At 40.0% G+C, this 26,930-nt stretch overlaps 7 protein-coding genes and 1 long non-coding RNA gene across 9 annotated transcripts; 3 read left to right on the forward strand and 5 right to left on the reverse strand.

Annotated features, from left to right (window-relative positions):
• Nucleotides 1-22: 22 nt before the first annotated feature.
• On the reverse strand, nucleotides 23-3,798 carry LOC17889821 (TBCC domain-containing protein 1). 2 transcript variants are annotated; one of them, XM_023783778.1, is made up of 10 exons: nucleotides 3,238-3,798; nucleotides 2,199-2,339; nucleotides 1,685-2,053; nucleotides 1,454-1,558; nucleotides 1,224-1,364; nucleotides 802-1,005; nucleotides 602-694; nucleotides 397-508; nucleotides 237-313; nucleotides 23-128 (listed from the first exon to the last, which is right to left on the reverse strand). In XM_023783778.1, exons 1-9 carry the CDS (start codon nucleotides 3,739-3,741, stop codon nucleotides 270-272), a joined length of 1,713 nt encoding a protein of 570 aa, XP_023639546.1. In that variant the 5' UTR covers nucleotides 3,742-3,798; the 3' UTR covers nucleotides 23-128; nucleotides 237-269. The 2 variants fall into 2 exon arrangements, with proteins under 2 accessions (XP_023639546.1, XP_023639545.1); XM_023783777.1 differs by having other exon boundaries at nucleotides 23-313.
• A 186-nt stretch (nucleotides 3,799-3,984) lies between these two features.
• LOC17887717 lies at nucleotides 3,985-6,442 on the forward strand. Its single transcript, XM_023783779.1, has 10 exons — nucleotides 3,985-4,304; nucleotides 4,400-4,462; nucleotides 4,833-4,917; nucleotides 5,004-5,060; nucleotides 5,272-5,344; nucleotides 5,570-5,618; nucleotides 5,733-5,824; nucleotides 5,894-5,963; nucleotides 6,066-6,151; nucleotides 6,247-6,442. The coding sequence occupies exons 1-10, from the start codon at nucleotides 4,041-4,043 to the stop codon at nucleotides 6,287-6,289; spliced, it is 882 nt and encodes a 293-aa protein (XP_023639547.1). The 5' UTR covers nucleotides 3,985-4,040; the 3' UTR covers nucleotides 6,290-6,442.
• A 72-nt stretch (nucleotides 6,443-6,514) lies between these two features.
• On the reverse strand, nucleotides 6,515-8,324 carry LOC17890294 (3,9-dihydroxypterocarpan 6A-monooxygenase). Its single transcript, XM_006296438.2, has 2 exons — nucleotides 7,256-8,324; nucleotides 6,515-7,170 (listed from the first exon to the last, which is right to left on the reverse strand). Exons 1-2 carry the CDS (start codon nucleotides 8,177-8,179, stop codon nucleotides 6,541-6,543), a joined length of 1,554 nt encoding a protein of 517 aa, XP_006296500.2. The 5' UTR covers nucleotides 8,180-8,324; the 3' UTR covers nucleotides 6,515-6,540.
• Nucleotides 8,325-8,385: 61 nt separating this feature from the next.
• LOC17888414 (protein POLYCHOME) lies at nucleotides 8,386-10,421 on the reverse strand. Its single transcript, XM_006294779.2, has 3 exons — nucleotides 10,305-10,421; nucleotides 9,653-10,051; nucleotides 8,386-9,260 (listed from the first exon to the last, which is right to left on the reverse strand). Exons 2-3 carry the CDS (start codon nucleotides 10,037-10,039, stop codon nucleotides 8,871-8,873), a joined length of 777 nt encoding a protein of 258 aa, XP_006294841.1. The 5' UTR covers nucleotides 10,040-10,051; nucleotides 10,305-10,421; the 3' UTR covers nucleotides 8,386-8,870.
• A 521-nt stretch (nucleotides 10,422-10,942) lies between these two features.
• LOC17887818 (DExH-box ATP-dependent RNA helicase DExH13) lies at nucleotides 10,943-17,801 on the forward strand. The gene has a single exon (XM_006295526.2). The coding sequence runs from the start codon at nucleotides 11,083-11,085 to the stop codon at nucleotides 17,611-17,613; it is 6,531 nt and encodes a 2,176-aa protein (XP_006295588.1). The 5' UTR covers nucleotides 10,943-11,082; the 3' UTR covers nucleotides 17,614-17,801.
• On the reverse strand, nucleotides 17,773-19,986 carry LOC17888181 (transcription factor bHLH130). The gene is made up of 6 exons (XM_006294419.2): nucleotides 19,225-19,986; nucleotides 18,744-19,000; nucleotides 18,460-18,639; nucleotides 18,270-18,335; nucleotides 18,097-18,165; nucleotides 17,773-18,011 (listed from the first exon to the last, which is right to left on the reverse strand). Exons 1-6 carry the CDS (start codon nucleotides 19,679-19,681, stop codon nucleotides 17,952-17,954), a joined length of 1,089 nt encoding a protein of 362 aa, XP_006294481.1. The 5' UTR covers nucleotides 19,682-19,986; the 3' UTR covers nucleotides 17,773-17,951.
• Nucleotides 19,987-23,645: 3,659 nt separating this feature from the next.
• Nucleotides 23,646-26,459, reverse strand: LOC17889203 (receptor protein kinase-like protein ZAR1). The gene is made up of 2 exons (XM_006293765.2): nucleotides 25,079-26,459; nucleotides 23,646-24,454 (listed from the first exon to the last, which is right to left on the reverse strand). The coding sequence occupies exons 1-2, from the start codon at nucleotides 26,358-26,360 to the stop codon at nucleotides 23,808-23,810; spliced, it is 1,929 nt and encodes a 642-aa protein (XP_006293827.1). The 5' UTR covers nucleotides 26,361-26,459; the 3' UTR covers nucleotides 23,646-23,807.
• LOC111831231 lies at nucleotides 26,265-26,675 on the forward strand. Its single transcript, XR_002834455.1, has 2 exons — nucleotides 26,265-26,350; nucleotides 26,443-26,675. It is a non-coding gene; the product is annotated as an uncharacterized LOC111831231 (long non-coding RNA).
• The last annotated feature ends 255 nt before the right edge of the window (nucleotides 26,676-26,930 follow it).

Here is a 26,930-nt window from a genome sequence, read left to right on the forward strand (position 1 = left end):
AGTTGTTATCTGCTTATAATAATTGAAAGAAATCAACACTTTAAATAAAGAAGATCGCATAATATTTTTCAAGGACAAAAACATGGATACATAAAACTAATAAATATGATCAAAGCAGAGAGAAAACCCTACACAATAAAACAAGTTTTAGGTGTTAGAGAGCGTGCTGTGCAGTTAAGTTCTGATGTCAAATGTGCTAGCAATCTCTGAGGAACAAGGGATTAAGAGAACTCTACAGTGACTGTGACATCCTCCAACGTCATTGGTCTTTAGTCGCCTTGTAGGCAGTAGAGTTGCCGAATATTTCCCGTTGCTGTCAGCAAAGAAGCAGATACATATGGATCATTGGATTACCAGTGGAGCAAATGTACTAGAATAGGGATTTGATTTGATTACCGTAAAGCCAGTCTTTGAAATGGATGTGGAACGCTGTAGTAAGTTCTCGTTTTCGGTTTTCTTCAAGAGGTGTTTCTCTTAAGGATTGCCTTGTTTCTTCCAAGTTCTTAAGCTGCTCGAAACCAAAACACAGTTACGGGATCAGATATTGAGAGATGGATGAAATACAAACGAGCAAATTTATACGGAAGAGCAAAAAACATACGTTTGTCTGCTGCACTGCCTTATATGCATTTGGCAACGGAAATGGATTGTCTTTCGTTGTACCAACTGCCTCGCCCGCAAACCAGTTTGGGATCTGAACAAGAGACATTCATATGAGAAATTAACCCATGATCACAATCTTAGTAACCAACATCACTAGTTATTACAGGAAAATTAAAATAACAAGAAGGGGAATCTTACCAAAAAGTTAGTGAACTGGTCAGGGTCCACACATGAAGCCGGTTCAGATTGTTTATCAGAGGCACCAGTAGGATGTGAAAGTGAATCATGCGGATCAACTGCTCCCAGTGCCAAGGATTCATTCCACTTGTTGATAGTTGGCTCAATTCCAACCTCGGTCATGTGCTCCTCCAAGTGTGAGTAAAATGTATTATATGGAGCAACCTGGAACAGATTAAAGTCATATTGATGCCAACAGTTACAGACAATACATCAGAATTCCACTTAAGAAGTGACTCTAACAGCATGTTCAATTTTCCAATCACCATGAACCATTAATATGATCATGAGTATACCAGGCTGTTAACACAGAAAAGATATAACCTAGAATATCCCGATATAAAACTTCTGGTTAAACCCTCAATCTTAAAGAGATACATCACCTGTAGTTTGTGGTTGTCACCAACAATAAGAGGTCGCTGATTGACTCCTAAAAAGAACACACATTCACGGCAACTGGAGATGCAGATTCGTTTCGTCGATGCGATCACATGAACTCTCTCACAATGCTCAACTCTTACTGCCTGCATAGAATATAAAATATTCTCAATGAATCTTCTAACCTGAACCTCGCTAACAAAGACTAAAGCAGGAAGATGTAGATTTGAAGTACCTTGCCAGCAGCTCCCAGAACGATAGTAGAATCAGAACATCCATACACAGTTGCATATCTCAATGGCGTTAACAGATAAATGACAGAATCATGACAATTGGCAACCTGCAAATTACACAAAACATATAATTGACGTGCATACATGAGTGAAAGAAACGGAATGAAGAATTCTACAACTACAAAATGTGAATGACTGCTGATTATAATGCAAATTAGTTGTTCAATGCGGACCTTTACTGATCTACCCTTAAGATCGGAAGCCTGCTTGAAAAGTGAAGTCTTAGAGACTCCCTCAATAATAAACGGACCTCTGTCGTTCGATGAAAGTTTATTAAGAGGTACACTTGAATCTGCCATTGCAGCATCTTGATCAGAGACATTTTCTTTCCCAGAAATCCTGTCAGAAATGCTCTCTAAGGCAGACGATATGTCTTTCAGAAGCCAATCATTCACTTGGGAAGCAGGAACGGGGACAGCGGGCATATCAGGATCAGAATTCGAAAAAAATGGAGTAGCTTGGCTTAAAGAAGGTACATTAGATCCCTTGTCACCATAATGTACAAGAAACCCAATGTGCTCAAAACTTTCCATAGATAGGACCTGAGGAGGAGATTCGGACCATCTAGCATGAGATATTCGTTCTTTTTATTTCCCACAATACTTGTATTCCAACATAAGTTTCTATATCTATCCAATACAAACAGTTATTCCTTCCCGAATGAGGTATAAAAAGGTTAGCACATACCAAAGATTCATCTCCTTCTCCCTCCACAGGCTCTGAAAGGAGAGAAATAATATTAGTTATGTGCTTTTGCAGATACGATAATTGATGAGTTTCTTCATCTGCCGGTGATGGCATAAACCGACGGCTGTTGCTACGAACAAGCTGCAAGATGATGAAAAGTAATTAATTTAAACTACATCAGCAACAAGGTTTCTCAACACATATGATAGAATCATAAGTGAGAACAATTATCGCTAAAATATATCAAAGCCCAGACAAGCCATTTCATAAAGGGTCAGTAAGAATGTCACCCAACTAGAGACTACGGCCAAACATACCAGAATACACCCCACATTATCACCAAATGGAGACACGGAAGCACCAATCAAAATAAGGAACAATGAAAAGAGAAACAGACTCAAACCCACACAAATCACAGTAAAGTGGCAATTTTTTGGCATCAATATATGAACTTAACATTGCTCCATAGTTATCAAAGAAATGGTACCAAATTTAGGCGGAGATAAAAGGAATAGGTACCCAAACAAAACGCTATTAAAAAGCACCATTTTGAACACATACTTACATAAAGCAAAAAATATGTGAGTATGTGTGGGTGTTTCGTAAACCAAGAGTTAGAATACAATTTTCTCATACTCATAGTCTTTTTGCAGTCAATCTTTAAACCAACACCTCATCGGACTACTCACCACATTTTTAACAAAATAAGCCCAATTACAGGAAAGACCACAACGAGCATCTTCTCGGCTTAAAAATTATAACGATCACTTAGACAAACTACACCCGCCCCCATTCGATTTTAGTTCTTCAACACTGCATAGTGCTAACGTCGCTAAATCTAGTGTCTCTAAATTTCTAAACTTGCATTGCAAAATCTAGTATAATCCAATGCAATTTTTTTTTTTGTTTTGTTTTAAAAGAAACTTTCTCGCTTAGTTAATAGAACCATTACGTTTTCAATATACTTTCCTTACCAAATAGATCACAAGGAAACATTTTTTTGAGCCACATTACATAATTAAGAGAATGTAAAACTTGCCTGAATTGGCGATAATGCCGACAAGTATCCATCAAAAGCAGAAGTCGATGGCCAAACATCAGCTACAGATGCAGCGTCCTTATGCGTTCTAGGCTGCAACTTCTTATACGATTGAATGTAGAGAAACAAAACCAGATCCCTCAAATCAGCTCCAATCGAATCAACTTCCTCAGGTTTGGCCAGAACCAGAGGATCAGTCTCGCAATGTAACACAGAACCGAGAGTTTCGAGAACGAGACGCGCCTGATCACCGGAGATCAAAAGTGCATCGGAAATGGCAGCAGATCCAACGCGATTATTCGTCGCGGAAGCAGCTAACTTTTGCTTGATCGGAGCTAGAGTTTGAATTGGGTCGGTAAAAACGAGCTTCTGGATCGGAATAAGGCCGTGCTCGAAAGGCACACGTCTCGGGTGGATGATAGGATTCGAATTCGCAATCGGGTTCGGACTCTGAATCGGGTCTGGGTCAGGTGGTGGTGATTGGTCGATGAGTTCTTCCGTCATTATGCCTCAAACCAGAGAAAGCGAGAAAGAGAACAGTTGTGAGGGAAGTTGCAGATCTTTCAACATAGAAATTTTTTGTCATCGAGAAGAAGAGACAAGAGAGATAGTGTTATGTTACAGTGTGTGCAACCACATGCTATTATCATACGCCTCCCGATGAATAATGGGTCAAAAAGGCCGATGTTTGAAATTTAAATGGGTTTTCATGGCCCATTAAGGAACACTTCGATAAATTTAGTTTCTTCCTCTCCGTTGCAAAACTCCGACTCAGTTTCAACCGGGGCGACTAGATTAATTCAATGGATGATTTGGCTGCTTACTACTCTCACTACAGTCTACCGGCGAGCATTCCTCCTCTGCCGTTGGGAGTGGCTCCGATTTCAATTACTCCAGCTCATTCCGTCTATTTGCCTACACACGCCTCAATCGGAGCTCGCGATGAGGTTCGTACGCTTTTCGTTGCTGGACTTCCTGAAGATGTCAAGCCCCGGGAGATCTATAATCTCTTTCGAGAGTTCCCAGGATACGAGACTTCGCATCTTCGGAGCTCAGACGGAGCTAAGGTAATCCTTTGTTCGGTTTTTTTTAATTTTGGGTAGGGATGATTGGATGATTTCTGATGAAGAAATTGAGAATCGTACTGTATTTGTTTTGGTAGCCCTTCGCATTTGCTGTGTTCTCGGATCTGCAATCAGCTGTAGCGGTGATGCATGCTCTCAATGTGAGTTTCCTCGGAACTTGCTGTTTCAATTTCTGGCCGCTGTTTCTACATATGTGAACGATTGATTCCGGGATATTGCTGGATATTTTAAGTCCTTCAGAAAGCTTAAGAAATGTCTCTGAAGCTAATGTGTTGCCGGAAATAATGAAAATTTGGGTTTTGTATTAGTACATTTAGTGTCTTTCTGGTTGCTCTTATTCACCCTAAGTAACTTGAAATCGTTTCAGTTTATAAAAATAGATAGCTGGTTGAATGGTTTTGGCGCGAACGAATAAGATTTTGCCATTTACTTTAGACTGGACTAAGAAAAATTTAGAAATTTAGTTATGAAGGCCTTTAAGCTATCTTTATCTTATTTATTTCCTTTCAGGGAATGGTATTTGATCTTGAAAATCATTCTACTCTTCACATTGATCTTGCCAAATCAAACCCCAAATCTAAGCGAACAAGAACAGGCAAGTAGTGGAATACTTTCTGTTCGGTAGCTCAATAAAAGTTTGATCTTCGCTTAAGTGTTCATTTTGTATTTGTGATGTGATAGACGATGGTTGGCAAAGCTTGAAAAAACCCAAGTCTTGGAGGACAACTACTGAGTCTGGTAAGACCATTGGCACAAACCTTCATCTTGGGGCTTCTTGTGGCCTTGTGTATTTATGTTTCTTGTATCTGAATATGTGTATTGTATTTATCGTTACAATCTCCATGATCCCCACACTCATGCATGTTAGCTCTATTTAGTTTAAGATTTCACACTTGGGCTAGTATTGCCGTCAACATGATTTCACGTTTCTGCGTTTGGGCACTACCAGGTTTTGGCAGCTTTCACACTCCTGGAATGAGTAGTTCTGCTTACAACACAATTGGTTATTCACATACACAAAGGTCATCGGCACTACTTGAGCACATTTTTTTGGTTACTTATGAATGCTTAGATTATGTTTCTTTGTTGCACACACTTTTCTTGTATCTCTTCCCCGAAATCTAACTTACTTAAGGCTTAGCTGAACTGGTCCTAGCCCCCATGCCCTGGATATGAAAGAGCTTATTCTTTCTTAGCTATTAGCTCAGGATACTCAGTGTCTCACTATATTCTTTTTGCTCGTTCAGTCAAGGAATTGCTAATGTTGTTAGGAGGGCACCGACTACTGGAAAATCTGTAAGCTTCTGCCTCTTTTGTACTTTCATATGATATATTGTTCTGTTTGGACAAAAAACAGTGAGGAAAACTATTTATTACCAGTTGATATGGCAATCTTTCTTCTTTTGACAGAATACTAATGTGGCAGATCCTTGTCCTACACTTTTCTTAGCGAATATGGGACCAAATTGCACTGAAGCTGAGCTAGTTCAAGTTTTCTCGAGGTAATAATACTCTCTGCTCCACGCAAAACTGTAACCAGTAGAGATAGTTTTCACTCTTTTTCTTGTCAGATGCCGGGGCTTCTTGAAATTGAAGATTCAGGGTACATATGGCACTCCTGTTGCATTTGTTGATTTCCAGGTACAGCCCTAGCAATACCTTTTTCTGAAAGAGATCGATACCTATTTTGCTTAAAGAGTGAATTGACTCTGACATGTTTTCTTTGATATGTGGCTTTTGTAGGACATCAGTTGCTCAAGTGAAGCACTGCATACTCTTCAAGGCACAGTGCTTTACTCATCCCTCACTGGGGAGGGTTTGAGGCTGCAGTATCCTTCACTACTATACCCATTTACTTCTATGTTTTTTTTTCCTCGTGGGATTTTACCGCTATCCCAGAAACTGACTTAACAAGCAATATCAGATATGCTCGTTCACGGATGGGTATGCGTAAGAAGATTGATTAGTGTTAAAATTGATTATGCTCTGATTCATAAAGATAAAGTAGAATGTTATGCCAAGACGGCATAGGTAGTGAACTTTGCTACATGCATGTATAGTTACAGTACGCAGATGTATTATTTATCATATTGATTTAAAGAACCATTATCGGAGAGCAAGTTTTATGTAAGAGCCTTGAAATAATACAGAACCATGGTTCTTTTATGCATATACTTCTTGGGTTAAAAACAGGTAACATCTAGCGGTACAAAAGCACTTAGAAGGTATTAAAGTGATCCACAGGGTTGCACACAAGTGGTCGAGCCATCTCAGCAGAAAAACCAGAACCTTGGCTCAGATTGACCGTCTGTCCATCAACACTCTTCCAGTCGAACCGCTGCACCAATGAACCCACACCTATATGCATCACATTCATGGCAAGGGATGCTCCTGGACATCCTCTTCTTCCACTCCCAAATGGAAGGTAACGGAAATTCTGGCCCTTGAACTCCATCTGATGTTCACCTATCTTCTCTTCAGAGCTCTCTAGAAATCTCTCAGGGATGAATCTGTCTGCATCCTTCCATAATTCTGAATCTCGCATAATTGCATAGACATTAACGAGTACGCGGGTTTTTGACTTGACAAGGCACCCGTTCACCTGGCAGTCTTCTGCACATTCTCTTATGATCAGAGGAGCTGAAGGGTGTAGCCTTAGAGTTTCCCTTAGGACAGCTCGGAGGTAAGGGAGGTTAGGAACGTCTGATTCTTTGACCAGTCTTTTACTTCCAACAACGGTATTGATCTCTTCTCTTAACCTGTTGAACGCTTGTGGATGGTTTATTAGTTGTCCCATTGCCCACTGCATTGCTGCTGCTGATGTATCTGTTCCCGCCATAAAAACATCCTAAAGAAAATTCATGCAACACAGTTTTATATTAGAATAATCAAATGAATAATTGGATTCTATTGGCAGGTGAGAGGAAACATACCAGCAGGAAAGATTTCATGTCATTCCTCGTTAGCTTCATTTCAGCAGTGGGGTCTCTGTACGTTTCCAACAATATATCCAAAATATCCTTTCTGGTACCATCTTTCTTTGTCGCCTTTGCCTCACGTTCCTTCATAATCCTCTCTACAAGCAGGTCATATTTTTCCATTACGGCCACTAACCTCTTCCCGTTCCCAGAAAAATCCAGTATTTTCAATGGCCCCAACACATCTCCTACACTGATCTTCCCCGCAAGCTCCAAACATGTCTTCACCAGCTTCCTTATCTCTTCTGCTTCATTATCAGTACCTGAACACCTTGTGCTCATCGCCATCCTGCAGATTACATTGTTGGTGTATTTTATGAACTGACTACTCAAGTCACAAGGCAACCCTTCTCTGCAACACTTAGCCACAGACTCAACCAGTTTCACTTTCTCCTCCTCACGGATGTCAGCAAATTTCTCCAGCTGTGGAACAGCAAGAAGCTTAGTCATGCACAGCTTTTTCATGAACCTCCAGTAATCTCCATACTGCGCAAGGACAAATCTGGACCCTCTATACTTGAAATACTCAGCAGAACCAAACTCAGGTCTCGAGGAGAAATTCAGCTCTTGCTCCTTGAAAATCTCTCTCGCCACCGAAGAGCTTGAGACCACAACGCACTTAGAAGCACCGAGGCGTATCTCCATGAGCGGGCCATACTTGCGAGCTAGATTCTGAAACGAGACAGGCAATACTTTGCCAATCAAATGAAGGTGACCAATGAATGGTAAAGCTAAGGGGCTGTATGGCAGGTTCGTAGCACCCATTGAATCTTGCTTCGTCAAGAACCATTTGAAGAGAGCATAGAGCATGAATGCAAAAACGAAGGATGTGATGAAGATAAGAATGGTGTTTAGTTCTAGATCCATCGCAGGTTTCATGTCAATTGTTTTAGTGTGCTTGTATTTATAGTTTTGTACCCAGACACTGACGAATCTTGTTAATTAGATGCTCATTGTAAAGAAAACAAACAACAGATGTGACCTTTTACCAAATTATGTGCTGTGACGTAACATATATGGAAAAAATATTAAATTCAATGAATTTTCTATATAGAAGTCATTCCCCAAATTGTGACAACTACAGATACTCAAGAAATCTCAGGCCAACAAAACCAAACGTGAAAACGTCTGTACAATCTGTTTACTTGAATCAAGAAGATATCATCATACATCTCTATTGACCGAAATTACAAAAGACCTAAAAACAAAAAAGGTTTCCAACAAACAACCCGTGAACTATCTAACAGTTATCTCCCTAATGATATTATCATCAGAAGATGAATCTCTTACTATGTTTTATCATCAGAAAAATGATAGAAGCTCCCTAATAGACCATCAGAGTGATGATTGACCCCTTTCCAGTAGTATATCATCAGAGCAATGATACCCAAAAGTCTTAACAAATCCACACGCTCCTGAAGATATCACCAGTATATGATCCACCTCTCTTTTTTTTTTTTTTTTTTTGATCCACCTCTCTTTGATATCATCAGAAGATGATGTACTCACTGTGCAGGCACCTTTATTTCCTGATTCCTAATGTCATCTTTCAGAGTATGAAATGGGGATATCATCGCATCGACATTAACGTCCGAACCCTTTTTTCCCTTTCTGCTCTCTTAGCACTAGGAGTGCTCTTCATTTTCTGAATCTCTTCCATCACAACTTTCTCCACTTTATCAATAGAGTTGAGGAGCTTCTTCTGTGGAGTGAGGGCATCTTCTTCACCTGTATTCTCTCTTGTGATATCGAGGAGAATCTGATGGACTTTAGCAGTTGAGGGTGGCCAGGGACGCTTGAACCCAACAGATGGACCAGGAGTGACCATGGAGTAGTCGTGCTCGAGCTGAGCACCTGACAGTGGTACTAGAGAATCAAGAACCCCAAGCTGTTGTGGAGTTGGGGTCTCGATATCTCGGCCAACGCCTTCTCCCATACGAGCTCTCCTTCTCTCAATAGCCTGCAAAAAGAAGTTCGTACTTAGAATAAATAGCCAGACCAAGCAAGCTTTTTGGCAACAGTTTATGATATACTTATGTTATGAGCCAAAGACTAATCAAGCTCACTAGCCTCAGATTCCAATTCTCCATGTGCAAACCAAATCAGAGATGGGTTCATTATAAGGGTAATAGTTGCAAACATGAGAATATTACTTTGTTTCACCAATCTATCTACCATTGTCCAACAGTCTACTTATATTCATGAGAATATTCTGAACCAAGACACAAATCCCAAACCAGAGATAAACAGATCAAATTGGCTATTAACCAATGAAAAAGAAAAAGAAAACTCCAATGAAATCCAAGAATCAGCAGACAAAATCAAAACGAAACAGGGTTAAGTGTAACTCACCCTAACAACAGAAGAAACATCACGGAGGGGGGTCCTTGGGTACCAAGAAGGCAACACAGAAGTTGCAGCACGAGCCCTTCCACGCCTCGTAACACCCAAGCTAGTGTTCTCTCGTCCCTGCGGCGATCTAAATTGAATTTGACCTCTTCTACCACCACCAGTCCGCCGAATACCGAAATTGCCCCTCACAAGCCCACCTCTTCCCGTCATAGATCCTTGACCAATTGACCCAAGTCCTGTCGCTTCCGGCGGCACTCTCTGAACCGGAGACCCAAACAAACTGTGCTGCGTCGCTGGTTCGTCAAGTAAAACGCCATTCGAGCGTCTGTTGAGAAACGCGGCTGGGTAATCAACTGGTCTCTCTATTCGGTCTCTTGCTTCTGGCATTGTGATTCGGCACTGCGTTACAATCGAAGAAACGAAACCATCAGAACCACACCCAAGAATGAAATTACAAAATTGACGATGTCAACAACCACAGTGTTTCAAATAAGAACTCTCCATTGTAACCAGATGCTCTCTAACTCCAGAAACACCAAGAAATGGAGAATCAAATCTCAGTCACATGACCAAAAAACCTAATTCTAGAGTTTCATCAAGAACAGCATCAAACTGGCGACAAAATCAAAACATGGATTTTTTTGTATTTTACCTATATGAATCTTTGATAGATTCCTTCGTGAAAGCTCCGGGCGGCTTCGTGAACAGTAAAGTGGAGGGGACAAAGGGGAAAAAGAGAGCAGAGCTTTTCAGAGAGAGACGATCTGGCAAAAAATTCGAGACCATCTTCTAGGCGGGTTTTATAATTGAAAATGAAAATTTTCGACCTCGCACGTGTCTCAGAGTTTTCAGTTTTCACCTGTGTGGAAATGTTTTGAATTTTCATCTCAGGCGGGATTAATTTTTCGTTTTTTTCGAACTACACAATTCGTCAAATTCTTCCAAGATTACGATTTTGCCCTTCTCAATAATACTGGGCTTTAGGGCCCAATTCTTTCTAGAGACCATTTAAGTTTTACGTTCGCCTTGCTTTCATGATCCAATCCTCACCGTTTCACTGCTAGATAACCGGCGTGGTTTTGCTATGATAATCTCCGGTAACACTGACCAATAATAATCACCTTTAATTACGCAGTTGTTTCTTCTATTTACAGTTCCACCGACCGAACCGGAGAATCCCACAATTTAATTACAGTCGTATGGGCCTTTGCATTTGGACAATTTAACCGACATATGTATAGTCGGTTTCGACTTTTGTCTTTTTAATGTTCCAAATCCGTGCCTCTAATATTCATTCTTTCCATTAACACAAAATTCGAAAGAAGCGACGAACGTGAAAGGTAAGAGAAGAGGTTTTTGGTTCCGGTTTCTCTGTTTTGTTTCATTGTTTTGATTTTTTGAATTTTGGGGTTTCTATTTCCGATTTGGTGATGGCGAGTTCGGGTGGCGGTGGTGCGGAGGAACAAGCGAGGTTGAAGCAGTACGGGTACAAAGCCAATTCCAGTCTGGTTCTTAACAGCGATGAGGGTCGTCGTGATATGCATCAACCTTCTGGAGAACCAGAGAGCCTGAGAGGAAGGATTAATCCTAAGTCCTTCGGAGATCGCGTTGCTAAGGGGAAGCCTCATGAGGTATATGAGAGGCTGAACAAATCGAAGAAGAAGAAGAAGGAGCGTGATGTTGCTGTGGTATCTCTTCGTGAGAGCAAGAGACGTCGTCTCAGGGAGGTGAGCGTGCTTACTGATACAGATGATGGCGTTTATTTGCCCAAGACTAAGGAGACGAGGGCTGCTTTTGAGATCATGCTTACTCTTATTCAGCAGCAATTGGGTGGGCAGCCTCTGGATATTGTTTGTGGTGCGGCTGATGAGATTTTGGCTATTCTCAAGAACGATTCCGTCAAATGCCATGAAAAAAAGATAGAGATTGAGAAACTGCTAAACGTTATTTCTAATCATGTTTTCAATCAGTTTGTTTCGATTGGAAAACTGATTACAGACTATCAAGACTGTGGTGATTCTTTAAGTGGCAAAGCTTGTGACGATCAAGGACTTGATTATGATGATGTGGGTGTGGCTCTTGAATTTAAAGAAGATGATGAGGAGAGTGATCTTGATATGGTCCAGGAGGAACACGAGGAAGAGGATGAAGACGCTGTTGAACCTAATGAAACTGGAGGCGACCAGGTGGGTGTGGCAACTAACGGTAAGGATACTAGACATGCAAAGGAGGGAACAAGTCTTAATGTTCAGGACATTGATGCATATTGGCTCCAGAGAAAGATATCTCAAGAATATGGACAGAAGATGGATGCACAAGAGTGCCATAAACTCGCACAAGAGTTGCTTAATATACTTGCTGAGGGTAATGATAGGGATGTTGAGATCAAGCTACTTGAGCAACTTCAGTTTGAAAAGTTCAACCTTGCTAAATTTCTGCTGCAAAACCGTCTGAAAGTTGTGTGGTGCACTCGCTTGGCTAGGGCAAGAGACCAGAATGAGAGGAATCATATTGAGGAGAAGATGATGGGGTTGGGCCCAGAGTTGGCAGCTATTGTAGAAGAGTTGCATGTAAAAAGAGCAACAGCCAAAGAAAGGGAGGAGAAACGGGAGAAAGATATCAAAGAAGAAGCTCTACATCTTATGGATGATGATTCTGGTGGTGATGGATACAGAAGCATGAGAGATGTTGATGTTGATAGCGATATAGAGAATGGTTGGTTGAAGAGTCAGCGTCGGGTACTGGACCTGGAGAGCCTTGCTTTTAACCAAGGTGGTTTCATGAGGGAGAATAAGAAGTGTGAGCTTCCCGATCGCTCTTGCAGAATTCGTGGCAAGGAATATGATGAGGTTCATGTGCCATGGGTTTCTAAAAAGTTTGATAGTAATGAAAAGCTTGTGAAAATAAGCGAAATGCCAGATTGGGCCCAACCGGCTTTTAGGGGAATGCAGCAGTTGAACAGGGTTCAGAGCAAAGTGTATGGCACTGCTCTTTTTAAGGCAGAGAACATTCTTCTTTGTGCTCCAACTGGTGCAGGGAAGACCAATGTTGCTGTGCTCACCATACTGCACCAGCTTGCACTGAATATGAATCCAGATGGAACATTTAATCATGGGAATTACAAAATTATCTATGTTGCACCTATGAAAGCCCTCGTTACTGAGGTTGTGGATAATCTATCTGAACGCTTAAAGGATTATGGAGTTACTGTGAAGGAACTCAGTGGGGATCAGTCCCTTAGTGGGCATGAAATCAAAGAGACTCAGATCATTGTTACAACGCCAGAGAAGTGGGATATTGTCACCAGGAAATCGGGAGATCGAACTTATACTCAGCTTGTGAGGCTTATTATAATTGACGAAATTCATCTTCTTAATGACAATCGAGGGCCTGTAGTTGAGAGTATAGTTGCTAGGACGCTTCGGCAGATTGAAACCACAAAGGAGCATATTCGTCTGGTGGGTTTATCGGCAACACTGCCAAATGATGAAGATGTGGCGTTATTTTTGCGGGTGGATCTGAAAAATGGGTTGTTTAAATTTGACCGCAGCTACAGACCTGTGCCTCTGGAGCAGCAGTATATAGGAATTAATGTGAAAAAACCGTGGCGGAGGTTTCAATTGATGAATGATATATGTTACCAGAAAGTATTAGCTGGTGCTGGAAAACATCAGGTCCTTATTTTTGTCCATTCGAGGAAGGAAACAGCAAAAACTGCAAGAGCAATAAGGGACACTGCAATGGCAAATAATACCCTCAGCAGATTCTTGAAGGAAGATAGTCAAAGTTATGAAATTCTTCAGAGTCAGGTTGCACTTCTCAAGAATACTGACCTGAAAGAGTTAATGCCTTATGGTTTTGCAATTCATCATGCTGGGTTGACATTGGGTGATCGTCACATAGTTGAGAAACAATTTCGTTTAGGGAATTTGCAAGTGCTGGTTTCCACTGCAACTCTTGCCTGGGGTGTGAATTTGCCTGCGCATACTGTCATTATCAAAGGAACCCAAGTCTATAATCCTGAGAGAGGGGCGTGGATGGAGCTGAGTCCTCTAGATGTTATGCAGATGATTGGTCGTGCCGGGAGACCTCAATATGACCAACGTGGGGAGGGAATTATAATCACTGGATACAGCGAGCTGCAGTATTATCTTCGTTTGATGAATGAGCAATTACCAATTGAAAGCCAGTTTATCTCCAAACTTGCTGATCAGCTCAATGCTGAAATTGTGCTTGGGACGGTTCAGAATGCTAGAGAAGCTTGCCACTGGCTTGGCTATACATATTTATACATCCGCATGGTTCGTAATCCGACACTGTATGGCTTACCGCCTGATGCCCTTGCAAAAGACTTATTATTAGAGGAGAAAAGAGCTGACCTAATACATTCTGCTGCTACTATCTTGGACAAGAACAACCTGATTAAGTATGACAAGAAAAGTGGATTCTTCCAGGTTACTGATTTGGGGCGCATTGCAAGCTACTACTACATAACCCATGGAACAATAGCTACATATAATGAGAATTTGAAGCCAACAATGACTGATATTGATCTTTTTCGTCTGTTTTCACTGAGTGAGGAGTTCAAGTATGTCACTGTTCGGCAAGACGAGAAGATGGAACTGGCAAAACTTATGGAACGTGTACCGATACCGGTCAAGGAAACATTAGAAGATCCTAATGCAAAGATCAATGTTTTGTTGCAAGTTTATATATCAAAACTAAATCTCGAGGGTCTTTCTTTGACATCTGACATGGTGTATATTACCCAGAGTGCTGGACGTCTCCTACGTGCTATTTTTGAGATTGTTTTGAAGAGGGGGTGGGCTCAACTGTCTGAAAAAGCTCTGAGCTTGTCTAAAATGGTAGGGAAGAGGATGTGGAGTGTTCAGACACCCCTCCGGCAGTTTCATCAAATTTCAGAGGAGATTCTGACGAAGTTGGAGAAGAACGATATGGTGTGGGAGAGGTACTATGATCTATCTTCACATGAGCTAGGAGAGCTAATTCGTAATCCTAAAATGGGCAGACAACTTCACAAGTTCGTCCATCAGTTCCCAAAACTGAATCTTAGAGCCCATGTTCAGCCAATTTCTCGTTCTGTTCTGCAAGTCGAGCTCACGGTGACACCTGATTTTCAGTGGAATGACAAATTGCATCAATATGATGAACCATTTTGGATAATTTTGGAAGATAATGATGGTGAAAAGATCTTTCATTATGAGTATTTTCTTCTGAAAAAGCTGTATATTGATAAAGACCACACGTTGAACTTCACTGTGCCAATCTCTGAGCCAGTTCCCCCACAGTATTTCATTCGAGTGGTTTCGGACAAATGGCTTGACTCGCCGACTGTGTTTCCTATATCTTTCAGGTATCTTATTCTTCCAGAAAAGTATCCACCACCTACGGAGCTACTGGACTTGCAGCCCCTCCCGGTGATGGCCTTAAGGAATCCTTCTTATGAATCTTTGTATCAGGATTTCAAGCATTTCAATCCAGTGCAGACTCAGGTCTTTACTGTTTTGTATAACACAAGTGACAATGTATTAGTTGCTGCGCCTACAGGAAGTGGAAAGACCATATGTGCGGAGTTTGCTATATTGAGGAATCATCTTGAAGTACCTGAGTCTACGATGCGTGTTGTTTATATCGCACCTCTTGAGGCTATTGCCAAGGAGCGGTTTTGTGATTGGGAAAGAAAGTTCGGAAAGGGGCTTGGTTTACCGGTTGTTATGTTAACAGGGGAGACAGCATTGGATCTTACGCTGCTTGAGAAAGGTCAGATAATTATAAGTACTCCTGAGAAATGGGACGCTCTGTCTCGAAGGTGGAAAAAGAGAAAATATATTCAGCATGTTAGTTTGTTTATCGTTGATGAGCTTCATTTAATTGGGGGTCAGGGTGGTCCTGTATTGGAGGTAATTGTCTCTAGGATGAGATATATTTCAAGTCAGGTCGGGAACAAGATGAGGATTGTTGCATTATCAACTTCCGTTGCAAATGCCAAAGATCTTGGGGAGTGGGTTGGGGCCAGTTCATGTGGCCTTTTCAACTTTCCGCCAAATATTCGCCCTGTTCCACTGGAGATCCACATTCAAGGGGTGGATATATTGAGTTTTGAAGCCAGGGTGCAGGCGATGACTAAGCCAACATACACTGCCATAGTCCAGCATGCCAAGAACAAGAAACCAGCTATCGTTTTTGTCCCGACCCGTAAACATGTCCGCATTACTGCTGTAGATCTGATAGCATACTCGCACGTGGACAACATGCAGAGCCCTGAGTTCCTGTTAGGGAAGCTGGAAGAACTAGAGCCTTTTGTTAGCCAAATTTGTGAGGAAACTCTAAAGGAGACTTTGCGCCATGGTGTTGGCTACTTACATGAGGGTTTAAGCAGTACTGATCAGGAGATTGTGACTCAGCTTTTTGAAGCGGGACGGATTCAGGTATGTGTGATGTCTAGTTCATTGTGTTGGGGTACTCCATTGAAGGCGCATTTGATTGTTGTAATGGGCACACAATTGTATGATGGACGGGAAAATTCTCATCCGGATTACCCCATCTCTGATCTGCTCCAGATGATGGGGCGTGGTAGCCGTCCTCTGCTTGATGATGCTGGAAAGTGTGTGATCTTCTGTCATGCATCGCGTAAAGAGTATTACAAGAAATATCTGTATGAAGCCATTCCGGTTGAGAGTCATTTTCAACATTTCTTGCATGATAATTTCAATGCAGAAGTGGATGCTGGAGTTATTGAGAACAAGCAAAATGCTGTGGATTATCTTACTTGGAGCTTCATGTACAGGAGGCTTCCCCAGAACCCGAACTACTACAATCTCCAGGGAGTGACCCACAGGCATTTATCTGATCACCTCTCAGAGCTTGTTGAAAACACTTTGTCTGATCTTGAAGTGAGTAAATGCATTGAAATAGAAAATGAGTTGGATCTCTCTCCTCTTAATCTTGGTATCATTGCTTCATACTATTACATCAATTACACCACCATTGAGCGATTCAGTTCTCTCTTGGCTTCCAAGACAAAGATGAAGGGTCTTATTGAGATCTTGACTTCAGCTTCAGAGTACGACTTAACTCCTATACGTCCTGGTGAAGAGGACGCAGTTCGGAGACTCATCAATCACCAGAGGTTCTCTTTTGACAATCCGATATGTACAGACCCTCATGTGAAGGCAAATGCGCTTCTTCAGGCGCATTTTTCAAGGCAAAATCTCAGCGGAAACCTGGCAATGGATCAGCATGAGGTCCTCTTATCTGCAACAAGACTTCTGCAAGCAATGGTCGATGTGATATCAAACAATGGCTGTCTGAATCTTGCTCTGTTAGCTATGGAAGTAAGCCAGATGGTGACACAAGGCATGTGGGATCGAGACTCCATACTTCTGCAGCTTCCTCACTTCACAAAGGACTTAGCCAAAAGGTGCCAAGAGAATCCGGGGAATAACATTGAAACCGTATATGATCTTTTAGAAATGGAAGACAACAAACGCCAAGAGCTTCTCCAAATGTCAGACGCTCAGCTTCTTGACATTGCCAGGTTCTGCAACCGCTTCCCGAACATTGACCTTACATATGAAATTGTGGGGAGCAACGAGGTAAGCCCTGGAAAAGAGATCACATTGCAGGTAATGTTGGAGAGAGATATGGAGGGAAGGACTGAGGTGGGACCTGTGAACGCACCAAGATATCCCAAGACTAAAGAAGAAGGTTGGTGGCTAGTCGTTGGAGAGATCAAGACGAACCAGTTGATGGCCATCAAGAAAATCTCTCTGCAACGGAAGGCGAAGGTGAAGCTGGAGTTTGCAGTACCAACTGAACCCGGAGAGAAGTCGTATACTCTCTACTTCATGTGCGATTCTTACTTTGGTTGTGACCAGGAGTACTCTTTCACTGTTGATGTCAAAGATTCTGACGCCAAAGATGATCACATGGAAGAATGATTTTATGTTCTGAAGTTAGTTTTCGCATCTTACTCTATTTATGGTCATAGTCTTTGCAATTAGCTACTGTAGCTGATCTTACCTCCTTTTGTAGTACAACATTCGATTTACTAGATTCTGCATCGTAAACTCGGATGTGAAAAAAAAAGAAAGAACAAGAAGAACAGATGGTGTCCTATTTTATTGCTTAGGATTTTGTTGAAAGCGTATACTATTTTTCTCAAGAGCTTACATAGACAATTTGGTCTGTTTCGGCTAAAACATATTCAGACATGACATTGTTTCTTTCTTATCCTTCTCGCTGCTGTCCTATCTACACACTTTGTCTTTGTTTCGCCCTATATTGACTTCTTCTCCTTGTTCATGCACTTGCAGTTAGCTCTGTTCTCGTTTAAAATCTGTGTAAACCAACAAAGAATTCTAAATCAATTCAATACTCAATAGTTTTAGACTTAAACCGGCCCTTTGGTTCTTGTAAATTACCTTGTACTGTCTTTGTAAGTCTTTGATGTAATCCACAGCTAAATCCAACATATCCGAAGTGTTCGTTTGCTGTTTAAACATAAAGAAACCAGCATCAATGAATCTAGTCAACGCAAGGGAAAACAATTTGTTTATGATCAAGACTCATTACAAGAAGTTTGAGAAAACTGTACCTTGTCCATGTTAGGAACAAGCTCTTGTAATTTCCTCATTCGCTCGCTTATACGCGTTCTTCTTACCTGACACAATTGACAACATATATTTTAGGTAAGAAGAAACTTTCTAAACTCAAACAAGGCTATAATGTTTCAAATGGACTACTATTGATATGTAAAGATGGTTTATTAGCTTAGTTGAAGTTACCCGTTCAGCGATGCTTCGAGGATGTGTAGCGCAACCACGTTTGGCTCTAATTTTACAAGGAACAGAATCTTGTAACTGAAGGTATTTATCCACTGAAACCATGTCCGAGGCTGTAGATGATGACTTCGGTAGACTCAAGTGATGCGACAGTAACTGCATTCGATTCCCGGACTCTCCGTTCTGCACAAACCATCATTCAATTCACTAGAAACAAGTCCAAGAGATCTTGTACTACATTCTTAAAAATTAATAGACAAAATAAACCGGTTAGAGAACCGAGTTACCTGAGCTCCGAGAAACAATTTCCCATCGTCCTCTGTTTCTCTTTTAAGAGAGGTTAAGTTATCAATGAAGTTGGATGGATCATTCCAGTGGCTATATTGAAAACTCGATTCAGGTGAGATTTCAGGTATCTGAGAGAGCATTCCCAGTGAAGAAGGTGGCCTTGAAGAGAGGCTGCAATGGCGTCTCAATCCGTTGGAATTAGATGGACTCTCTCCATCTTCTTCGTAATTCATCAAATTCCTCATTGGACCATAACCTGCAAGTGGCAAGTGTAATAACAGAAACAATCAAACACTAAGTCCAAAGTGCTTAACTTTATGGTTGACAAAATCAGATCTTGTCTGAAAAAATTATTCTTAAGGAACGTAAAACATTCAAAAAATCTTGAATTCAATACTATTAAAGCATTTTATATAGAAAAAGATGGTTTCAGAATTTTCTTTTTAAAAAAACTGTTTTTGGCAGAGAGGGAAACGGTACCGTTTTGATCAGAGAGGTTAGTGAACATTCCGGCCGGCGAGCTGCTTTGCCGGAGAAGATTGGATTCAGCAGGTTTCGTGTGATGATGATTACTCATACCCAGAAACTGATCCAGACCAATCGAATTCATCATACCTTTACTCTGTCTCGGGTAATGCGGCGGCAAACCCAGAAAACTCGACGGTTCAGGCAGAGGCGGCGGGAGAGGGGCGGCGGCGTATGAAACAGAGGTGTTAGTTAAAGAAACAGGAGATTTATCGTCGAACTTAGGTGAACCACCCAGATCGCCAACGAATCTGGAAAGCAACCTATCGGAGTCGAAGCCGCTCTTGTCATCGTCAACGAAAGAGGCGAGGACAGAGCTGGGAGCTGATCGAAAACGAAGAAGACCACCGGAACCAGAAGAAGATATGTGATTCGGGTCGTAAAGATGAGTATGTGTATTATTTGAATCCATTAAATCAAATATGAAATGACGAGTTTAAATATTCCCCTGTCTTTAGTGTCTCTGTTTTTTTCTTCACGTTTGAGAAAGAAGAAGAAACTTTGGGGGAAACCGTATCTTTTATTAAGCTTTCCAACGTCACAACTAAGCTTGTCAAGTTCTTGGTTGTGTCACTTTCCCGGGAAGTAAAAAACTTGAGCTTCAGATGTAAGCAGGTGGGGAAGATAAAACCTTGAAGATGAAGCAAAGGAGGTTTCGTACGAAGAAGAAGAAGAAGAAGAAGAAGAAGAAGAGAGAGAAGTAGAACGGTGAAGAAGAGGGAGAGAGAGAGAGAGGTGATGATGATGAATATTTATCGTCTTTTTTATTTTTTTGGTTTTAGAGTTTCTGAGTCCAAACTTTTAATTGCTGAATATAGCGGCGGATCGAAAAGCAAGATATTACTATATAATTGTAAGAGAAAAAAAAAAAAACGAAAAGAAAAGTACAGAGGAAGACGTCGTTTTAAGCCGCCTGTGAAGCTGAGTCACGGAAATGCTTTTTCCTTTTTTATCTACGTTTTTGGAATTTAAATAAAAAGAAAATATTTATATCAAATTTTGAATGAGTAGAAAATATAGATTTTAATACAAGATGAAATTACATTACTTTTTTAGTCAGTCGAATACAAGAAGAGCATGTGAAGTAAATTACTGATGGACCCGTGACAAAATATTATTATTTCTCTCCCCACATAATATTTCCTCTGTTTTTAATAAATTGAACTTAATTAATTTATAATAATTTGTTGGTAGAAATAGAAAATATAAAACATTAGATACCATCAAATGTGGAAAAAACTAAAATATAAATAAAATAGTTTTAGGTTTTTAATCAATAAAAACAATATTTCAGAAACAAAAATAATTCTTAAAACATCAATAAATAGAGGAAGTATCATTTTTTTTTTTTTTGTCATCGAAGTATCATTTTTTCTTATGCCATCAACATTATGACTTTGGTTTTCTTTAGATAAAAAAAATATAAATAAATGACTTTGGTTTTCTTTAGATAGAAAATATAAAAATAAAAATAATGTAATGCACTGATGCTTATACTAATATAACACAGGAACAAAAATATCTGTATGCTGAAGACTTGAAGACAATGAAATTGCTTAGTAGGCCATAAACGATTACAACAATACGCATCCATTTAATTAAAATATTCGTATTTTGTTTGTGTCGGTAGTTTTTAACCTTTCTAAAAGAAATTTCGAAAGATAATAATAGTAATGTAATTAAGTATATATATTATTGTGTAAAGTTGGGGACATGGATTTATAACTTCGATCTTGGTTTACCAATATTATTGTTTTTCTCATTATCCATAAACCAATAAATCAAAAGATCTTCATCGTCAGCAAACTGTACTGACAAAATCTAATACCAACGAATTGTACACAATTAAGTGATTAAGATTGTCCCATCAAAGCATAAAAGTCAGAAGTTAGGATCTTAATATAGTTAGACACAAAAACATCCTTTAAATAGAAAGAAAATTGTCGGAAGTACAATTTTATGTAAAATATAGAGTCAAAAAAAGAAAGAAAAACTTTATAACAAAAGTTATAAATTCACGTAGCTTTCAGAAAATGATATAGGGGTTCACGGAACCTGTACAGGAACGCACAGCTTACGACACGATGGTGACGGAGGACGTCGACGCCGTTAACACGCATTGGGAACGTAACGTGACTGGCCAGGATTTGGTGCACGACTACAATGTATGTGACCATACGCTACACATACACTTACATGACCAATTCTGAAAATCTCATTGGTCCAAGATGATACAATGACGATGACTCTACGTTATCGATTACACACAAGATTTACGCCTCGCGCGTCCATATCTGTGTCCGCCGTCGTTTCACACTTTAGGTTTTTTTTTTTCTTTTCTCCTATCTTATCTTATTTTTTAAAACTTTAATAATTCACGAGCTAGCTATCAGCGCCGTCTTTCTAAAATTTTAAAGCGACCTGTTTCTCCTTTTAAAACTAGCGGTGGTTACGTTTTTTTTTTCTGAAAAAACAACATATTCGTTATCGTATCAATCTGGATTTTTAGCTTTTACATTGTTAGGATTTGGTAAAAAAAAGAAACCGAAACTTTACTTAAAAAATATACTTAATAATCTTTGTTTAATGTGATGAACCGAACCATCGAGTGGATTGGGGTAGATTGCTTTGAATGTGAATATATTCTCTCTAGCTAGCTGTTAAACAGCTGCTCGTTTCATCCTTTTTATATGGGGACTACGTTTTATGTGCCTAGCTAAGTCCCTATATATATATGTGTATTCTCTAGATGCATGTAGATTGATGAGTCGATGGCATTGACATATAGATCACTAGCTTACACAGTTTTAAAACTTCGAGCTGTTTAATAAGTAATCAAGAAGAAGACAAAAATCGTATGCTCAAAGCAGATGCACGTTACGATTACTATTTAACCAATAACCTTAAGTACTATATTAAGTCGTTATTATTGAATAGTTCATGAGAAGTATATATATGTTGGGGGCTGGGGAGTGGGGAGAGGTATATCTAAACTAAAACTGATGATCATTTGTTATTAATCACTAATGTAACAAAACTTCTCACAACATCGTGTAAGAATGAAAAATCTACCAAATCATACGTAACAAAAATTGCTATATTCATGTCAAACCACACTATATGGTATGTAATCTAATAAATATTTTCCAAGTTATCACACCCAAATGTTCTCAAGTGCTCTCACTTCAAAACACGTCACTATACTCTTTCAGTTCTTGTAAAGACGTGCATAACTCAAACTCTTCATTGTTGAAGGTATTTTCGAAAAACAAATTTCAGTGGTCTCAACATTTTTCTTCTAAATGCAATGGATACAACAGGGAAAAACACCCAAAATAAAAAGCAGAAAAGGAACAAAATAGGACGTATTGAAGTGCAATTTAAAGGTTTGGCCTTAGAAAAATATTGGGGAAGAAAATTATAAAAGCAACCCCCGTCCATGGACACGTGAGAGACCCCCCATTAGCTTCTTTCTCTATGTTGTGGTATATATTTTTTTTGTTTTTCTTAATGTTTGATTGTTTGATAGTATCTGAAATTTATTTTTATTTTTTAAAAATTAAAACGATTCCCCATCAATTTAATTTAAAACTTTTTTATGTTCTGAAAAGAAAAAATAGATTACATTGATAGAAGTGGGGAATCGTGGTCCAGCTTCGGCTTTTTATAATGTCAACAAGCTCAAAAAAGAGGGGTCCTTTCACTATTTTATCTTTTTCTCCAAAAGGAACTTCTATATTAAGCAAGTGTTTCTCTCTTTTAAATTTAATTTTCTCGAGTGGGCTGCTAAATTTGGAAGTAATCAATCGTGCTGGGGCAAGATATGTTTTTGCCATGAAGATCTCTCTCTTGTTTTTTGGTTTATAAAAGTCATACTTTTTGTTGTGAATTTGAGACAAAGGACCAACGGTGGGATGTGATCATGTTTTGATGTTCTGACCAATATATATATATATTCGAAATATCATTTGATTTTGCCTTTCTTTCATTGCTAAATGCTAACGATCGGTTCTAAATTCATTTCTCACAACTCCATGCGCAAGAAAGATGCAATCATGCGGTTGAGCTTTTTTTGCTGTTTGTTGATTGACTATTTCTCCATTACATTAGTTCTTTAAACATGTCCACTAAAAAAACATTTGAGTGTTTTCTTTTGTGTTAACTATGATCTTTCAAATATCTCTATGCGTCTAATCAGAATCGAATCTAAGTTTTGAAATACATACATATATGTTATAAAACCACTTGAGCTAATATTATATGATTCTTTAGTTTGTTTGGCAAGAGAGGATCTTATATTATGCAAGGACTATCAACGTTTTTTAAGTTTTGAAAAGAGATATTATCATATTCTTTATAATCCATTTAAGACTCTAGATCCACAACCAAACTCTCAATTAAGAGACAAGGAATATGTGATAATAAACCGATACATCCACTTGGTCCAGAAAATAAACCACAGAGACTACAAAACTCCACTTTGCCTTGGACTAATTAACATACACAATCAGTACTTTCCTGCTCTTTCAGCAAAGGGTTTAGTCCGATTTGATTCGACCTAGACTCTCAGACACAGATCTCATCTTAGGCCGCATCTCCGGATTCATTTCCATACAATTTAAAGCGACGTGAATGGTTGCAATAACCTGCTTATCCTCGAAATGTTGCCTTAGAAGGTTCGGGTCTAAGATCTCAGCCAACAATCTTTCTTCCTTGTGGCACTTCCTCAAAACATTCACAAGTTCTTCTCCTTCGTTTTCAGAGAAACCATTAGGTAACCGACCAGTCAACAGCTCCAATAGAATCACCCCGAATGAATAAACATCGCTTTTCTGAGATGATTTGCAACCAGAAGAAGCTCGGGATTCGGGTGCAAGGTAAGCAGCTGCAGCTGCAGGAGCTGAGAGTGACAGTCTTGTGGCAAATGCTTGGTCAACGTTTTGCGTTCTGGTTGATAGTGAATCATCAAGGAGTTTGGGATAACCCGAAACCAGACGTGAGAGACCAAAACCTGAGATGTGAGGGGTTTGCTCATTATCTAACAGGATTTTGCTTGATTTTAGGTTGCCGTGTGCATACTTTCTCGAACTGTATTCATGTATATACATCAAACCTCGAGCAGTCCCTTGTGCTATGCGTAACCTCTCGCCCCAAGAGAGGGGAGGCCGAGTATTCGATGATCCACCTACAAGAAAAATCAAATGCCATCTCAAAAAAACCAATGATACACATTGCCTCAAAAGTACAACAAATCTCATGAACACTGATACACCTGATTACAGAATCAAACATATGATGCATACTAACTAACTTACCAACGCATACATACAAAACACATCTCTCGGATCATAATCTAATGGCTGCTTAATCACCAAAAAAATATCTTCTCTACGTCACATTAAACAATCCCTAAACTACCATCAGCTCACCTAACCTACTTAAATTTTCCCATGAAGAAAACAGGACCACACTATAGTGCTTCATTTATTCAAGATCTCCATAGAGAACCAAATCTATTTTGTTTGTTTTTTTCTGGTAGGTAGCGAGATCCATGCTTGTCCTCGACCTCTACTGATTAAAGATTAACACATGTAAACACAGTAAAGATTTGAGCAATCAAACAAGGAGAAGAAGCCAACAAGTTAGTCAATACGACACAATCAGACAAAGACCAAAAAAAAGGCTCTGCACTTTATAGTCCTATCTACAGAGCAAGTACAAATAAACCTTGTACGTACTTACTTAGTGATCGATCGATACAGAGTTAGCATAAAAATTGAAAATTTTATTAGCAAGATTAGTGTTTTACCATGTAAGGCGGAGTACAAGCTGCCATTGCTGATAAAATCAGTGATGAGAAGCTTCTCGTCCTCTGCATAGTAGTAAGCTCTAAGCCTTACGATGTTAGGGTGATTGATCCTACCAATGGTCTCCACTTCATTCACGAAATCCTTAAACCGCCACGTGGCATTGCCGTCGCTGAGCCTTCTAACGGCGACAACGGTGGAGGACGATTCACCCACCACTACTCTGTACACAATCCCGCTCCTGCTCTTGCCTATCACGTAAGCCGATGCTCTCAGCAAATCCTCAAGCTCGAGCTCGAATCCTTCGTCAAAGGCTACGAATTTACCTTCTTGACCTTCTTCGTCGAACTCCGCCACCACCGTCGTCGTCTTTGTATCTGTTGTGTACCCGTGGGAGCTTCGTTTTCTCCGGATCAGCCATACCGAGATAGAAACAGCTCCGATCACGACCGAAACACCAGATATCAGAGAAACCGTCACTGACCCGGTGATTTGCTGCTTCTTCTCCGTCGCGTCGTCATTGCTGATTACACTAGGGTTTGGTTTCTGTAGTTCCGGCTTCGCAGTGACGAAACTAGGGGTTTCGATATCTTCGCAGGGGTTTTGCAATGGTAAGCCACAGAGATGAGGGTTTCCGGCGAATGCGATTGGTCCTTGATTCAACAGAGATCCCACCTGAGGTACTTTTCCGGTGAGATTGTTGTGACTGAAATCTAAGCTGACGTGAACCGGAAACCGACCGAACGACGGTGGAATTTCTCCGATAAATCGGTTGTAAGACAGATTTAGAGTTCCGACGAGGCTCCCGAGCTCAGTGAGTGACTCAGGGAGTGAACCGTTGAGATGATTAGAGGAGAAATCGAGGTGGTTGAGAGATTTCATGGACTTGATTTGGGCCGGTATTGGGCCGGAGAGTGAGTTGTGAGAGAGATCGATGTACCGGAGATTGGTTGCTTGGAAGAGACGAACCGGTACGGTTTTGGAGAAATTGTTGTGAGCTAGATCGAGACGGTTCATCGAGTCGAGTAGACCGAGTTCAGATGGAATGTAACCGGAGAGACTTTTGCCGAAGAGTACAAGTGAAGTGACTCGGCCGTTCGTACAGACGATGCCGGACCAACGGCAAGGAGTCGGGTCGGATTCAGACCAGTGGGTCATTACTCGGGTCGGGTCGTTATCGACGGCGGATTTGAGAGCTAGTAGAGATAAGCCGTCGGAATTGAGAGAGGAACAAAAGCTCATGCAGACAAAGATTGAAGTAACAAGAACAAAAAGTAACTTCATAGTATCTCTATTTTTTAGAATCTTGAGACCTTTCTGTTTGTTAGAGAAGCAAGCAACAGTTACTTACAAATGATTCATATAGGTAAGGAAGCAGAGCAACGAGAAGTTGCAGGGGAAGATGATAAACAGTGAAGACGAAGGAGAAGAATAATGAGAGATTTGACCGATGTTGGATTCTTTAAAAATGGTTTCATTTCATGTAAGCAACGTGGAGTAATGTAGTCATTCATTCATGATCAGTTTTTTGAATTCTTGTGCACAGGAATATCATTTTGAAATGATAAAATAATATAATACTCCTGTATAGTTTTGAAATATTATTATTTTGGGATTTGCGTTTTGGGTTTTTGTGGTTCTTTAATTATTTTTTCGGTTAACTTTTTAATAAGTTTAGTTATTGATTGATGCAGGTGGCTTCTTGTTACATTATTTTTTTTTGGTCTTAGAGAGTTGATTATTATATCTAAGGTCATTACAATTTATTTACTATTAATGTTGGGATATAATCCGGAACCATTGAGAAAATTTGATTTGAAGCTAAATTAGTGGACAGTAAGCAATCATATGAAT

The sequence above is a fragment of the Capsella rubella genome, unplaced genomic scaffold, assembly GCF_000375325.1.
Source record: "Capsella rubella cultivar Monte Gargano unplaced genomic scaffold, Caprub1_0 scaffold_4, whole genome shotgun sequence".
Lineage (NCBI taxonomy): Eukaryota > Viridiplantae > Streptophyta > Magnoliopsida > Brassicales > Brassicaceae > Capsella > Capsella rubella.

Excerpts from the sequence above, each read along its gene's own strand:
- LOC17889821 (XM_023783778.1), bottom strand. The coding sequence starts at position 3,741 with ATGACGGAAGAACTCATCGACCAATCACCACCACCTGACCCAGACCCG. Across the intron at positions 2,340-3,237 it reads CGGCATTATCGCCAATTCAG|CTTGTTCGTAGCAACAGCCG; the intron begins GCAAGTTTTACA and ends ATCATCTTGCAG. Across the intron at positions 695-801 it reads ACCAGTTCACTAACTTTTTG|ATCCCAAACTGGTTTGCGGG; the intron begins GTAAGATTCCCC and ends TCTCTTGTTCAG.
- LOC17887717 (XM_023783779.1), top strand. The coding sequence starts at position 4,041 with ATGGATGATTTGGCTGCTTACTACTCTCACTACAGTCTACCGGCGAGC. Across the intron at positions 4,463-4,832 it reads CGGTGATGCATGCTCTCAAT|GGAATGGTATTTGATCTTGA; the intron begins GTGAGTTTCCTC and ends ATTTCCTTTCAG. Across the intron at positions 5,964-6,065 it reads TTGCATTTGTTGATTTCCAG|GACATCAGTTGCTCAAGTGA; the intron begins GTACAGCCCTAG and ends TGGCTTTTGTAG.
- LOC17890294 (XM_006296438.2), bottom strand. The coding sequence starts at position 8,179 with ATGAAACCTGCGATGGATCTAGAACTAAACACCATTCTTATCTTCATC. Across the intron at positions 7,171-7,255 it reads ACATGAAATCTTTCCTGCTG|GATGTTTTTATGGCGGGAAC; the intron begins GTATGTTTCCTC and ends AATTTTCTTTAG.
- LOC17888414 (XM_006294779.2), bottom strand. The coding sequence starts at position 10,039 with ATGCCAGAAGCAAGAGACCGAATAGAGAGACCAGTTGATTACCCAGCC. Across the intron at positions 9,261-9,652 it reads ATGTTTCTTCTGTTGTTAGG|GCTATTGAGAGAAGGAGAGC; the intron begins GTGAGTTACACT and ends TTCTTTTTGCAG.
- LOC17887818 (XM_006295526.2), top strand. The coding sequence starts at position 11,083 with ATGGCGAGTTCGGGTGGCGGTGGTGCGGAGGAACAAGCGAGGTTGAAG.
- LOC17888181 (XM_006294419.2), bottom strand. The coding sequence starts at position 19,681 with ATGGATTCAAATAATACACATACTCATCTTTACGACCCGAATCACATA. Across the intron at positions 19,001-19,224 it reads TAACCTCTCTGATCAAAACG|GTTATGGTCCAATGAGGAAT; the intron begins GTACCGTTTCCC and ends TGCCACTTGCAG. Across the intron at positions 18,336-18,459 it reads CTCGAAGCATCGCTGAACGG|GTAAGAAGAACGCGTATAAG; the intron begins GTAACTTCAACT and ends CAATTGTGTCAG.
- LOC17889203 (XM_006293765.2), bottom strand. The coding sequence starts at position 26,360 with ATGAAGTTACTTTTTGTTCTTGTTACTTCAATCTTTGTCTGCATGAGC. Across the intron at positions 24,455-25,078 it reads CTTGTACTCCGCCTTACATG|GTGGATCATCGAATACTCGG; the intron begins GTAAAACACTAA and ends TTTTTCTTGTAG.